This window comes from Rattus rattus, chromosome 8, assembly GCF_011064425.1.
Source record: "Rattus rattus isolate New Zealand chromosome 8, Rrattus_CSIRO_v1, whole genome shotgun sequence".
NCBI classification, from domain to species: Eukaryota; Metazoa; Chordata; class Mammalia; order Rodentia; family Muridae; genus Rattus; species Rattus rattus.
Genome location: NC_046161.1, coordinates 80806437 through 80820586, shown reverse-complemented (window position 1 = coordinate 80820586; position 14150 = coordinate 80806437). Strand labels below are relative to the sequence as shown.

The window sequence follows — 14150 nt, the reverse complement described above, 5'->3', positions numbered from 1 at the left end:
CACACCTCTTTAAATTAGACTTAGCCAAAGGTAGCTATGCTCCCTCTTCTACTGATGCATTCCATCTGTTAGAACAGTGCATGGTGGGCATTGGCTGGGGCAGTCCACTGGTCCACTGTGTGTCGGGGGAGATAACTGTCCTCTTAGAGAAACAATGTTGATCTCACAGGAGCTGAAAGCATCAGGGAGTCCTTAGAAAGCCACCCAGCAAGGTTAAACTTTCTTTAAATGTAAAAGACTTGCTAAATGTATCAGTCAGTAGACTAGCGTGGGGGGAGGTGTAACCTCACCTCCATTGTTAGTTAGGACCCTCCAAATGCTCGACTCGCAGTCCCCCACATGACGTTTTAGTGAGACTGAGGCTAAGACAGGAATGTTTGTGTCTAACTACATAGAAGGGGATTCCCAGCTCAACCCACTGTTGCCTCCGGGGAACTGCTTAACTTCTTTAAACGTTCGGGTTTTTTTTTTTTTTCTTCTGTGGAATGAGGCTCTATCTACTTGTGTACATATTATATGAGACAATGAATGGAAACCATTTGGCACAATGTAACACTCGCAAACACTGCTGTTCCTACTTTTAATAATTACTATGTGGGCAGAAAAGATGGCTCAGCCGTTAAACACCGAGGACTCTGGGGTTTGGTTCTTAGCTCCCAAGTGGCAGCTCACAACTGCTTGGAACTCCAGTCCCAAGGATTTCAACACCTCTCCTGGCCTCCACAGGTACCAGACACACTGCCAGACATAAACACAGATGCAGACAAAACACCTGTAAACTTCAAATAAATTTAAATTATTGTTGCTATAGGTTTTACTTTTCCGTTGTAGGAATGGTAAAAGATAAAGGGTAAAAGCTGAACAGTGGAGGCAGTAAGATTCCATAGTGAAGCTCAGGCACCGAAGTGTTCTGTGGTTCAGTAAATGTAGGGAGGTACGTGTCCCACACTAACACAGCTACAAGGGACACTGGCCTGTCACTGATCTGTATATATAAACCAGCCGGAAAGCAGTGTCAGCAGGTAGCATGCAATGCAAAATTTAAACTCACATCCTAGAGACCTCTTCTCAAGGTTCTTAGTATCTTTTTTTTTATTAACTTGAATATTTCTTATATACATTTCGAGTGTTATTCCCTTTCCCGGTTTCCGGGCAAACATCCCTCCCCCTCCCCTTCCTTATGGGTGTTCCTCCCCACCCCTCCCCCCATTGCCCCTCCCCCAACAGTCTAGTTCACTGGGGTTCAGTCTTAGCAGGACCCAGGGCTTCCCCTTCCACTGGTGCTCTTACTAGGATATTCATTGCTACCTATGAGGTCAGAGTCCAGGGTCAGTCCATGTACAGTCTTTGGGTAGTGGCTTAGTCCCTGGAAGCTCTGGTTGCTTGGCATTGTTGTACATATGGGGTCTCGAGCCCCTTCAAGCTCTTCCAGTTCTTTCTCTGATTCCTTCAACGGGGGTCCTATTCTCAGTTCGGTGGTTTGCTGCTGGCATTCGCCTCTGTTTTTGCTGTATTCTGGCTGTGTCTCTCAGGAGCGATCTACACTTCTGCACTTCTTTGCTTCATCCATCTTGTCTAATTGGGTGGCTGTATATATATGGGCCACATGTGGGGCAGGCTCTGAATGGGTGTCCCTTCATCTCTGTTTTAATCTTTGCCTCTCTCTTCCCTGCCAAGGGTATTCTTGTTCCCCTTTTAAAGAAGGAGTGAAGCATTCACATTTTGATCATCCGTCTTGAGTTTCATTTGTTCTAGGCATCTAGGGTAATTCAAGCATTTGGGCTAATAGCCACTTATCAATGAGTGCATACCATGTATGTCTTTCTGTGATTGGGTTAGCTCCTCAGGATGATATTTTCCAGTTCCAACCATTTGCCTCTTTAATTTCATAAAGTCGTTGTTTTTGATAGCTGAGTAATATTCCATTGTGTAGATGTACCACATTTTCTGTATCCATTCCTCTGTTGAAGGGCATCTGGGTTCTTTCCAGCTTCTGGCTATTATAAATAAGGCTGCGATGAACATAGTGGAGCACGTGTCTTTTTTATATGTTGGGGCATCTTTTGGGTATATGCCCAAGAGAGGTATAGCTGGATCCTCAGGCAGTTCAATGTCCAATTTTCTGAGGAACCTCCAGACTGATTTCCAGAATGGTTGTACCAGTCTGCAACCCCACCAACAATGGAGGAGTGTTCCTCTTTCTCCGCATCCTCGCCAGCATTTGCTGTCACCTGAGTTTTTGATCTTAGCCATTCTCACTGGTGTGAGGTGAAATCTCAGGGTTGTTTTGATTTGCATTTCCCTGATGACTAAAGATGTTGAACATTTCTTTAGGTGTTTCTCAGCCATTCGGCATTCCTCAGCTGTGAATTCTTTGTTTAGCTCTGAACCCTATTTTTTAATATGGTTATTTGTTTCCCTGCGGTCTAACTTCTTGAGTTCTTTGTATATTTTGGATATAAGGCCTCTATCTGTTGTAGGATTGGTAAAGATCTTTTCCCAATCTGTTGGTTGCCGTTTTGTCCTAACCACAGTGTCCTTTGGCTTACAGAAGCTTTGCAGTTTTATGAGATCCCATTTGCCGATTCTTGATCTTAGAGCATCGCCATTGGTGTTTTGTTCAGAAATTTTTCCAGTGCCCATGTGTTCCAGATGCTTCCTAGTTTTTCTTCTATTAGTTTGAGGTGTCTGGTTTGATGTGGAGGTCCTTGATCCACTTGGACTTAAGCTTTGTACAGGGTGATAAGCATGGATCGATCTGCATTCTTCTACATGTTGACCTCCAGTTGAACCAGCACCATTTGCTGAAAATGCTATCTTTTTTCCATTGGATGGATTTGGCTCCTTTGTCAAAAATCAAGTGACCATAGGTGTGTGGGTTCATTTCTGGGTCTTCAATTCTGTTCCATTGGTCTATCTGTCTGTCTCTGTACCAATACCATGCAGTTTTTATCACTATTGCTCTGTAATACTGCTTGAGTTCAGGGATAGTGATTCCCCCTGAAGTCCTTTTATTGTTGAGGATAGTTTTAGCTATCCTGGGTTTTTGTTATTCCAGATGAATTTGCAAATTGTTCTGTCTAACTCTTTGAAGAATTGGATTGGTATTTTGATGGGGATTGCATTGAATCTGTAGATCGCTTTTTGGTAAAATGGCCATTTTTACTATATTAATCCTGTAATCCATGAGCATGGGAGATCTTTCCACCTTCTGAGGTCTTCTTTAATTTCTTTCTTCAGTGTCTTGAAGTTCTTATTGTACAGATCTTTTACTTGCTTGGTTAAAGTCACACCGAGGTACTTTATATTATTTGGGTCTATTATGAAGGGTGTCGTTTCCCTAATTTCTTTCTCGGCTTGTTTCTCTTTTGTGTAGAGGAAGGCTACTGATTTATTTGAGTTAATTTTATACCCAGCCACTTTGCTGAAGTTGTTTATCAGGTTTAGTAGTTCTCTGGTGGAACTTTTGGGATCACTTAAATATACTATCATATCATCTGCAAATAGTGATATTTTGACTTCTTCTTTTCCGATCTGTATCCCTTGACCTCCTTTTTTGTTGTCTGATTGCTCTGGCTAGAACTTCAAGAACTATATTGAATAAGTAGGGAGAGAGTGGGCAGCCTTGTCTAGTCCCTGATTTTAGTGGGATTGCTTCAAGTTTCTGTCCATTGGTTCTTAGTATCTTAAGGGTCACTAAGGGCAGATGTGAATATCGCTAACCGTTGCTATCGGCCAGTGACTGCAAGTATTTCTTCTGAGAGATCAGAAAGTTTAATAAACTTTGTGTACTGGCAGCCATCCTTTTAATCAAGAAGAATAATGTGGTGACGGCCTAACCAGAGATTGAGATGCTATCCTGGGGGAATGTACAGAGTGAGGCCAATGACTGCAGCCTTCAGAGATGGGGGAAGAAGACAGACTTTGGAGAAAGCCTGTACTACAAGTGATTCTAACATAACACGGCACCCACACTTGTAGAGTACAGCCCTGCATGCGGGCAAGGCCAGGAAGTGTCCCCTCGAGGAGAATCTTCTGTTAGTAGTCATCTGCTTTGCTGCTAAATCAACTTGATTTTAAATCAATTAATTAATTAATTAATTAATTAATTAATTAATGTATGAGAGCTCTACACCTGAATGCCAGAAGAGTACATCAGATCACATTATTGATGGTTGTGAGCCAACATATGGTTGCTGGGAATTGAACTCAGGACCTCTGAAAGAGCAGCCAGTGTCCTGAGCCCCTGACCCATCTGTCCATAAACCAACTCTCAATACTAGATTCCTCTCCAGATGCAATAGCCCTGCAGCCTGCTGCCTCCCCCCTTTCTTTTCTTCCTCTTGTTCTTGAGACAGTCTCACTACACAGCCTTCCCTGGCCTAGAATTCACTGTGTAGACCAAGCTGGCCTTAAACTCAAGAGGTCCTGATGCCTCTGCCTCTCAGTGGGGACTAAGGTGCACTTACCCTGATATGCCATGTGGCCCATTTCTTTCAGTGCAAGAAACATCTTGAATTATGACCATGTCTATAGTATTTCAAATGAATATTTGAAATTACAAATTTTTCAAAACTCCTGACTTTGAATAAAAAAAAAATGTTTTCCAAGCGAAGTTAAAAGGACCATTTAAGCTCGTATCAGAAAAACAAAGCATCAGTCACCTGTGTCAGAGCAGATGATGGTAGTGCATACCGCATGTGTTAATGACTCAGTCACTGGAAACCCACAATCACTTCACTTTCTCGCCAGGCCTTCCTTCTTTCTGGGTTGAGGATTGTCTTCACCAAAGCACAGGACCATTCATTTGTTTATCTATTCATATCATTCGTTCATTCCTTTGTTTGGCATTTATGTCTATGAATTAATTTCTTTTTTTCCTCCAAGCTGGTTTTCCTTTGTTGTCTCCTACACCCAGCACCCATAATTCTAAACTTCATCATTCAGTGGCCAAGAAGTGTCCTGAACATCTTCCTTCCTTCCTTCCTTCCTTCCTTCCTTCCTTCCTTCCTTCCTTCCTTCCGGAGACAGTTTTACTGTGTAGCCTTCCCTTGGCTGAGTATCAGAGGTAGGAGAGTGTCAGGGACCAGTCTGGCATTCAGGTAGACTGAGGTAGGCAGTGATGGGCGGCTGGTGACCATTGCAATAGCAAAAGTTGCTTACTATTTATAAATTTTCTCTTTAACTCTGTTGTTCTAGTGATTGATGCCTGCCGCCTGCCATTAGTAGCAGGGAATTAAGAAAAAAAAAAAAAGGCTTGCTAGAGTTCCTTTCTCTCAAGCTCAGGGTCCTACCCCCAACCCCATCCCAATTCCACCCTACTGGTCAGGTGAGAGGCTTGGACTTCATTAACACTTCGTGAGCCAGAGAGAAAAGAGGAAGAAAGGGAGAGTTTAAGCACACATATAGACACACACACACACACACACACACACACACACACACACAACAAATGCCCACTGGGTGAAGCAGAAATGGCTACACCCAAACTTTATTGTTGCTTTCAGCCTTTAGAGCTTTTAGATAAAACATTCTCTATGTAAGAAAGAATTAACTGATAGATAAAATGTTACATCAAAGGAGGATATCAATACAGGAGGATATCAATAGTAAGTTCAAGCAGTGTTTCATTCTGTAAGCTCATTATAAGTTCAAAGCAACAGTTTCACATGGCCTAGCTTTATCATAGTGCCTCGTCCTTGGATCTGACCTAGAATGTTTTCTCTTGGTCATAATTTTGTTCCAAGCCTGCTTTCTTATCCTAGTGCAATTGGCCCATAATATGTGAAGCTTTGCAGAGCTCTTTTTATAGTTTTGTAGTCTATAGGGGACTAGAGTTCACTTGTATCCATTTAAGAGTTAAAATTATTATCAGAAATTGTAAAACCATCAATTTATCTACACAGTATTACTTTATGAAAGTTCATGTTGATTCTGCAGGAAATCTGCTCAGGACTCATTAGACTATGTAATAGTGACAGGAGAGGCATATCAACAGCGAGAAGCAATTCTGGGATGAAGGCTGTGGTGACCTTACACCTCAGAGCTCACCCATCACAGGTCATGCAAAACAGTGGGCCATCACCAGAAAATTCGATTGCAAGCCTTAGCCTTTCCTAGATATCTTCTGCTGGGGGGAGCCTTTCATTTGTGAGAGAGAGACTATGGCAATGATTGGAAGCCAACCTAGAGCTTAATCGGACCTGGAATGCTTGACTCACTCTTGGGGATTTGGGGTGGATCTCCATGGAGCCCTGGTATTTGGGTTCCCAAGATAGTTCCCTGGGTCATTCTTACTATTAATCAAATTTGGAAGCCTTTGCATTAAGGGAACCTGCTGCAGTATCTTGAATCCAGCGGGCTCACAGTCTAAGGCTCTAGTTGAATCTGATAGATTCTGGGGAGAGACTTTCTAAATACTTTAGAATAGGAACGCCACAGAGTCCTTGTTTCTCCAGCCTAAGAAGGAGAAATGTACTTACCAGTCCTGGAAAGGTGATTCATTCCACATGATGGCCTGTGTGCCTCCACCAAAAGCAAGCTTTAATTTAGGTACAGAGATGCTGTAATCTGTGGGTGGATGGCTGCTCAGGACATCCATTTAAGGAGCCACATCAGTCACATCCTGGTCACATGGGGTGACACACTGGCTATTTGGTGGGTTCAATGGTGTCACTTATTTCTCCAAGCCACAAGGCCTTCTGGTGTAAGTAAGTGTCCCAAGTGCAGTGGCAGAATACTAAATTCAGCTCTGTCTTAAAAATACCGACTTTTATTTTCAGCCCATGGCTGGGTAAAGTGGTACTTCTGTTTTGTGATAGGATCTTGGCTCTGAGCATATCCGGACCTTGAAAGCTGGAAGTTTAAGAATAGCCTAGCAGTGGAGAAGGGAAGAGGTCTACCTTTAGACAGAGACCACATCACACTGGTGTACTGGCTCACGAATCAGCACACACATGCACATTCCTCCACACCCATGCTCTCTCTTCAGGGAAACATGGCTGAGAACATTTCAGCCCACCTTTATCAATATGAGGTGAAGCAGAGCATCGTTGGTTTAGTATATACAACTGTAATAATAATCTCTAGAATTATGTATTAATTACGCTGGCTCTTTTGGAAAAGCCAGAAATGGGGGGGGTGGGGAAGAGAGAGAGAGAGAGAGAGAGAGAGAGAGAGAGAGAGAGAGAGAGAGAGAGAGCGCCATTCTTTCCTTGAGTTGCTTATGTTGGGTATTTTATCACAATAGCAGGAAAAGCATCTGATACAGTGACTGTGTATGTATCACCCCACCCCAAAGAAAATAGGTCCTCTTTTCTTCTCAGTGTGTGTTCCTCTTTTACTGGAAGCAATGATTAAATGTCTCTCTGTGAGATGAGCATTAAAGGCAATACATTTCAGTTAAATGGCAGTAAATTGAGTATTTTCTAAAATCCTTTAAAGTGTATATACAAAGACAATAAGTCATATATATTTATCCTTTAATTTTATTGAATTATTTTTAACAGCTCACATTATAAAAGAATGCCACATATTTTGAGCACCATTTACGTTAACCCAAAAGAAGAAGATATGCCTTTGTATACTGATCAAGACTATAACAGAAAGGGGTTGGGGATTTAGCTCAGTGGTAGAGCGCTTGCCTAGCAAGCGCAAGGCCCTGGGTTCAGTCCCCAGCTCCAATAAAAAAGAAAGAAAAAAAAAAGACTATAACAAAAAACAAAAATAGGAAACAACATTATTTCTTAATTTGTAGTCTTTATTAGGACACGCCTAACAGAAAAAGGTTTCACCCTGGCAATGGATTGAGTGAGAGAAAATATGTGGCCTTAGAAGAGTAGACTAAAGATTGGGCCCTTGGCTACTTAGATCTTAGTGTGTACTCAATTATATCATCAAAACCATTTACGCATAATGCCCTGACTTAGCCCGTGTTTGTAGCCGTTCACCACAGCCGTGTGTGTCCGTGAGGTGTGTCTTGAATGCCTGCCCTGCATTTTGCTCAGGGGTGACACCCAATAACTGTTTAATGCCCCTTGGGAGACAGAGCGAGGATGCCACCTTGGTCCCTTATGAGAAGCCTCAGAACCTTCTTTGGTATCTCAGAGTTGGGGGTAGGTGGGTTCTCTCTTGAACAAGACTTCAGAATACCTCACTCAAAAAATATAGCACCTCACACACAGTAGAAAGTATAACACAAAAGGGTGTGGCTCTCCCCAGAGGATGGTAGCTTGTGAAATGGCTTCTCTGTATTTCTTGAAAAATTCGTAAAACTTGAGATCTTAAAGTGTCTCGGCCTTCAACGTCTGTAAACTTGGTTCGTGACACAGGACAAAGTGTTTCTCCAAATTTTAGATGGACATGGCTGATGCAGGGTTTTTTTTTAAAGCCATAGTCAATAGTGTTGTTTATGCAGCTCACTAGTATATTTTGATTGGTAATTTTTATATGTTTTGATCTGTAGTTCCTGAAATAAATTTCTCAGTTCCAAGAGAAGACACATATAAACACTGAGGGCAAGAGTGGAATAGCTACGTCTCATCACATCGCAAACTAAACTTCCTTGTCTCCCTTGATTCTAATTGTGTTACTTACTGTAAACCTTCATATTTTCCATAAAGGTCAAACGTATCTCCTAGGTTCTTCCTAGAGTAGGACTCAAGAGCTAGTCCATTAGAAGTCACATCACAGTTCTGGTCTGATGTTTTAAGGAGAGTCTGGAATCCTAAAAGGCCCAAGTAAACAAATGGTTTTCCCTAAAACGAAACTTACCATCGCATAAAGAGTATATACTTGTCGCTGAAGTGCCATATAGTTTCAGAATCTGTAACTAAACATTTTTAACTGTGCGAAAGTAACCTAATTTTGATAAAAGAAGTCTGTAAAAAAAAAAAAAAGCCGTAAAAACCACTGATAGTCCAAGTCTAGGCCTAGCCTGTGAGTGGTCTCACAATGAGAGCTGGCTTTCTCTGGGATTCAAGATGTGCCTGACCTCGCTTCAGTTTTCCCTCAGCCATAAGCACAGTTGGCAGCGTTTCCGTGGATCCAGAGGCAAATCTGGGCGTACTTGAGCGGAGTGATACGCACAGCCACGTTATAGTCCTTCTGAACTCCGTGCACATCCACCCACTGGTGGCCCGAGTAGACCGCGATGATCTTGCGCTTCCAATTCTTTTGGCCTGGCTCTTTGAGCCTCAGGTAGATCCCAGAGCCGGTGGAGCCTGCCTCAGCGTCGCAGTACTGATACAGGAGGTCATTGGATTCCTCGGAAACGCTGCAAAACCGATACACCAACTGATCATCCCTGTCGTTATCAAATCCCGAGAAGTGGATCCGACCTCCCGGCAGCTTGGTGATGGTGGGGCTGACTCCCAGCTCCATGTGCTGCTGCTTTTGTGCGCGCTTCAGCTCCAGGAGTGCATAGTCGAAGTCCAAGGCCGGGTCCCCATTCTCTCCCCTTGCCCAGCCTTTGGGAATGTGGGTGCTCTTGACGCGGGTCCATTGGAAGGAAGGCCTTCCTTGGGCGACTCTAGGACCCCGCCTGGATTTTTTCCCTGGTCTTTGGGTGGTGCTCGCCTGAGGATGCTCCAGACTTTGGCCACCACTCTCTGCTTCTCGCCGGCTCCTCCTGGAACCTCTGCGTTTCTTGCGGCCTCCTTTATTTCTCATCTTCAGCACTCCCACCCTCAGCTTTTTACTACCTTTGACATAGTCCTTCCCGTCGTGGACACAGTGGGCAGCCGTGAGCACGTGGTTGGGGGAAATGAGGGCGCCGCTGCAGCCGGTGGACAGCTTCACCGCTGTATTAAAAGGGAAATTGGTCAAGAACCTTTTGTCTAAGATGCTGAACCTGCTGTCGGTACCGTACACCTGCCTTCTCCTCCTAGGGCGTGCTCCTTTTATGCTGCTGTTCTGAGTGGGTTCCAAGACCAGGCCTTGAACTTTCACCCTGGTTAAGGTCCGGGTGCCATTCTCGAAGACCGTCTCATAGGAAAGGAAATCTTCCAGCTGGGAGAGGCTGGGAGCCGGGAGTTCTTCCTGACATTCGATGCCACACACCGTGGCCTTGACCGCCGCAGCGTCCGCCTGGAACGTGGGGCTGGCAAGGTGGATCGTCTTCTCACTCACAACCTGGGGTATTCGGCTCAGGTGCCACGTAAAATCTGGTTCTGTTTCAGACCCCAAAGACAGGGTCCATCCAGGGATGAAAATTATCAGCCAAAGTAACATATTTTCCACCTACTTCTTCTATTTTGCCCTTTAAAAAGAAAAAAGAAAAAGAAAGCATGGTTTTAAGTGTTTTTAAATGATACAACTTTATGCATAGGTTCCTGAGTGTACCACCACAAACAGATCCTTGTTTTCATCTGCCTTAGACTTCCTAGGCATTAGACCTACACCCACAGCAGACATCCAAAATCAGTAAGGCGTTTCTCACCGAACTTTCTCTGTCACCTGTATCCCCCTCGACACCTACCTCCCCAGACGGCCCCATCTGGGACAGGGAGGGGAAGTCTCACCCCACAACTTATTCCCCAGTGCTCACAAGTAGAGATAGAAGCGGGCATCCTGCAGTTCTTCCTGTATGCTTAGCTCTTTAAAAACGGGACTATAATGTCTTCCAGTCTAAAATGTAAACGACAATCAGAGTTTGGAAACGTGCGTTGGAGTTCCCAACTTCCCTGAGCCAGGGTTTGCAGAAGGAGCTGGTGTGGGGATGTGCATCAGATGAGGTTGGGAAACTGCAGCAGCTTAAAACAGGTGAGTTCGTCTGCTTGCCACCTGCTCTGATTTCATATATATATACACACAACACACCATGACACACACATAGACAATACAACACACAGGCACAACATACCACACACACACACACACACACACACATACCACACACACAACACAATACAACATACGACATACACCACAATACACACATACACATATATACCACACGCAGATATACATACCACACACATGCACACCACACCACACATACGTACTTACCACACATACACCACACCACATATGCACAACACATACCACATACATATACACCACACACACACACCACATACATGCACAACACACACATACTCACTATACACACCACACACAACACACACACATACTCACCATACATACCACACACACATGTACACACCATACACACACCACACACATATGTACATCACAGCATAACACACACACACACATGCACACCACAACACACACAATACACACACATGCATACCACAATATACACAACACACACACACACACACACACACACACAAGCAGGGCCGGGGCCCAGAGAGTAAGCCTAGGGCTTCATGCATGCTAGCAAGCAGTCTAAAGCTTTAACTCCTTTTACTTTTTATTTTGAGACACAGCCTCAGTTACACAATTTGACCCAGCTTCAACTTACGCTGTCACCTAGGCTGGCAGTGATCTTTAATCCTCCTCCCTGAACCTCTCAGTAGACTTTTTCACCAAGCCTGCCCCCTCCTTTGATTTTTATTTTTAGAATATCTTTTGTTTATTCATTGACAATTTCATATAAATATGCAATGTAACTTAACCTTACCCACCACTAAAGAGCCCCCCACTACCCCAACACCTCACCCTCACACCTTCATGTTGTTGGTTTTAATTTTGTATCCAGTTAAGTCCAAACAGTGCTAGCTGCTGGAACTTCGGCTATTCTTGCTGCCTGATCCCTTGTGGCTCCCTTACAGGTAACCTCGGCTGCCGTAGGTCCCCCTCATTTTTACACACTCCTTCCCCATTAAAAGAAAAGACACAGTGCAGACCACCTGATGCTGAAATACGTCTTCAGAATAAAGATGTATTACGTGGAACCACCACTTACATAAGGGTGCATTCGCAGTGAACGTGTAGTGTGTTGTGCGTGTGTGTGTGTGTGTGTGTGTGTGTGTGTGTGTGTGTGTGTGTGGTGCATGTGTATGCGGTCTGTATGGTGTATGGTGTGTGCAGTCTGTGTGTTGTGGTGTGCATGTGTGTGGTGTGTATGTGTGTGTGGTGTGCATGTGTGTGTGTTACGTGTGTATATGAAAATTAGTTTACAAATTAGTGAAGCACAGTGGGTGGGTCCTGACTTAGCACTTGGAGAATGTGGTTGTGATGCACCGTGGTCTCTTTCCATCGTGGCTCTCATCACCTAAGCTGTTCTGATGTCAAATATATTTAACGTTGTCAATATGTGACAGGTAATGGGATGCCTCCCAATTTTGCATTCTTTCCTCTTCTCCGGGTGCGTAGGCATGTAAGCGTGTAAATGCATGCACTCAGTAGGGCTGCTGTTCACGTGCTACTGCTCGGCCATTCCCTGAAGCTCAGTTTTGAACCTCTCTGTTGTTTGTGACCTATCGCTCGGGTCATTTGTAACTAGTACTTTAAAAAACAAGGTTTAGCAAATGATTTTTACATTGTACAAATCAGAGACTCCCCTGGAGCTGAAGTTACAGGTGGTTTGTGTCCCTCTCCCAATGTGTCACTGAGAACTAAATGGGGGATGGGGGTGGTGTTTGTTTGTTCTTGCTTTTGAGACAGGTTTCTCTGTGTAACCGCCCTGGCTGTCCTGGAACTCGCTCAGTAAATCACATTGGCCTTGAACTCACAGAGATCTGCCTGCCTCTGCCTCTCTGCCTCTCTGCCTCTGGCTCCTTTCTGCCTCTCTACCTCCGCCTCCCAAGTCCTGGGATTAAAGGTGTGTGCCACCACTGTCCAGCTGAGGACCTTATTCTCAGCAAAATTTCAGTCAAGAAAGGTTTTGGTTTGTCTTGAGATTTTTATTTTTTGTTTTATTTTGTTTGTTTGTTTGTTTGAGGCAAGATTTCACTATGTAGCCTTGGCTGGCCTGGAACTTACTTTGTAGACTAGGCTGGCCTCAAACTCAGAGAGATCTGCCTGCCTCTGCCTCTCCAGTGCTGGGACTAAAGGTGTAGACTACCATACTCAGCTCAAGAGTTTTAAGATTTGAGATACAATTGCTCTTTCCATTTTGATGATGCTGGGAATTAAACTCAGATCTTGGCACATGCGAGGCAAACACCCTATCCCTGAACCCATTAAAATTATGTTTGAGATGAAGTCTCACTGGCTAGCCCAGGATTGCTTTAAAGTCATAATCTTTCTGACAATTAAGAGACTGGGATTGCAAACGTGTTCCATCAGGCCCAGCTACAAATGTTGCTTTTTAAAGTAAGTCCTTCACAGCAACCATCCGTTATGCACTTAATGTACAGTTACTGCAAAGACCGAAGTCACCAATTAACCACAGTGAGACCCATGGAGTCTTCGCATATTACATGATTATCTATGTAGTAATAAGCAAGTAGCAATCTTTCTTGGGTAAAATCCAGGCTAACTGTGCATCCACCCTATGGAATTGTTTTCCTGCTGGCTTTTCCGGCGCATTTAGTCTTACAACATTTAAGCCAGTTGGAGATTAGAGAGATGGAATGTAAATCCAGTGATAACTGACAAGATGGACTTTGCCACACCAATTACGAACTCAGACATCAAGCGTCATGTACCCTTTGGCTCCCAGCCGGACTTTTTTTCCCCCTCCATCTTTATTAACTTGAGTATTTCTTATTTACATTTCAATTGTTATTTCCTTTCCCAGTTTCCAGGCCAACATTCCCCTAACCCCTCCCCCTCCCCTTCTATATGGGTGTTCCCCTCCCCATCCTCCCCCCATTACTGCCCTCCCCCGAACAATCACGTTCACTGGGGGTTCAGTCTTGGCAGGACCAAGGGCTTCCCCTTCCACTGGCCAGCCAGACTTTTAAGAGAGGCTTATGAGAATTCAATTGTTCTCAAGTATAACTTATTGGCTTTTTTCTCACATTGACTTTTAACCTGAGTCAAAGGTCACAGCCAATCCTTTTGAAAACTTCAACCCTGTCAGCTGCTTCTAAACCATACGTGATAACAGACTCAGCTGGGAGCACATAGGCATGGGAGTGGATACTGGGATAAGAACCCTCGCATCTGCTGATCGGGTACTGGGAGTCACCAAAGGTTGCATTACATCAGACAGTATTCCCAGGGCCAGAGCAGTGATACCTGGGAGTTCACTAACAATGTGATTCCTTGAACTTCCTTTGTTGGAGGAGAACATT

General features: G+C 44.0%; 1 protein-coding gene across 1 annotated transcript; it reads right to left on the bottom strand.

Moving 5' to 3' along the window:
• Nucleotides 1–7466: 7466 nt before the first annotated feature.
• On the bottom strand, nucleotides 7467–10252 carry Prss35 (serine protease 35). The gene has a single exon (XM_032911254.1). The coding sequence runs from the start codon at nucleotides 10228–10230 to the stop codon at nucleotides 9010–9012; it is 1221 nt and encodes a 406-aa protein (XP_032767145.1). The 5' UTR covers nucleotides 10231–10252; the 3' UTR covers nucleotides 7467–9009.
• Nucleotides 10253–14150: the final 3898 nt, after the last annotated feature.

Coding starts and splice junctions, on each gene's coding strand:
- Prss35 (XM_032911254.1), bottom strand. CDS start 10,230: ATGTTACTTTGGCTGATAATTTTCATCCCTGGATGGACCCTGTCTTTG.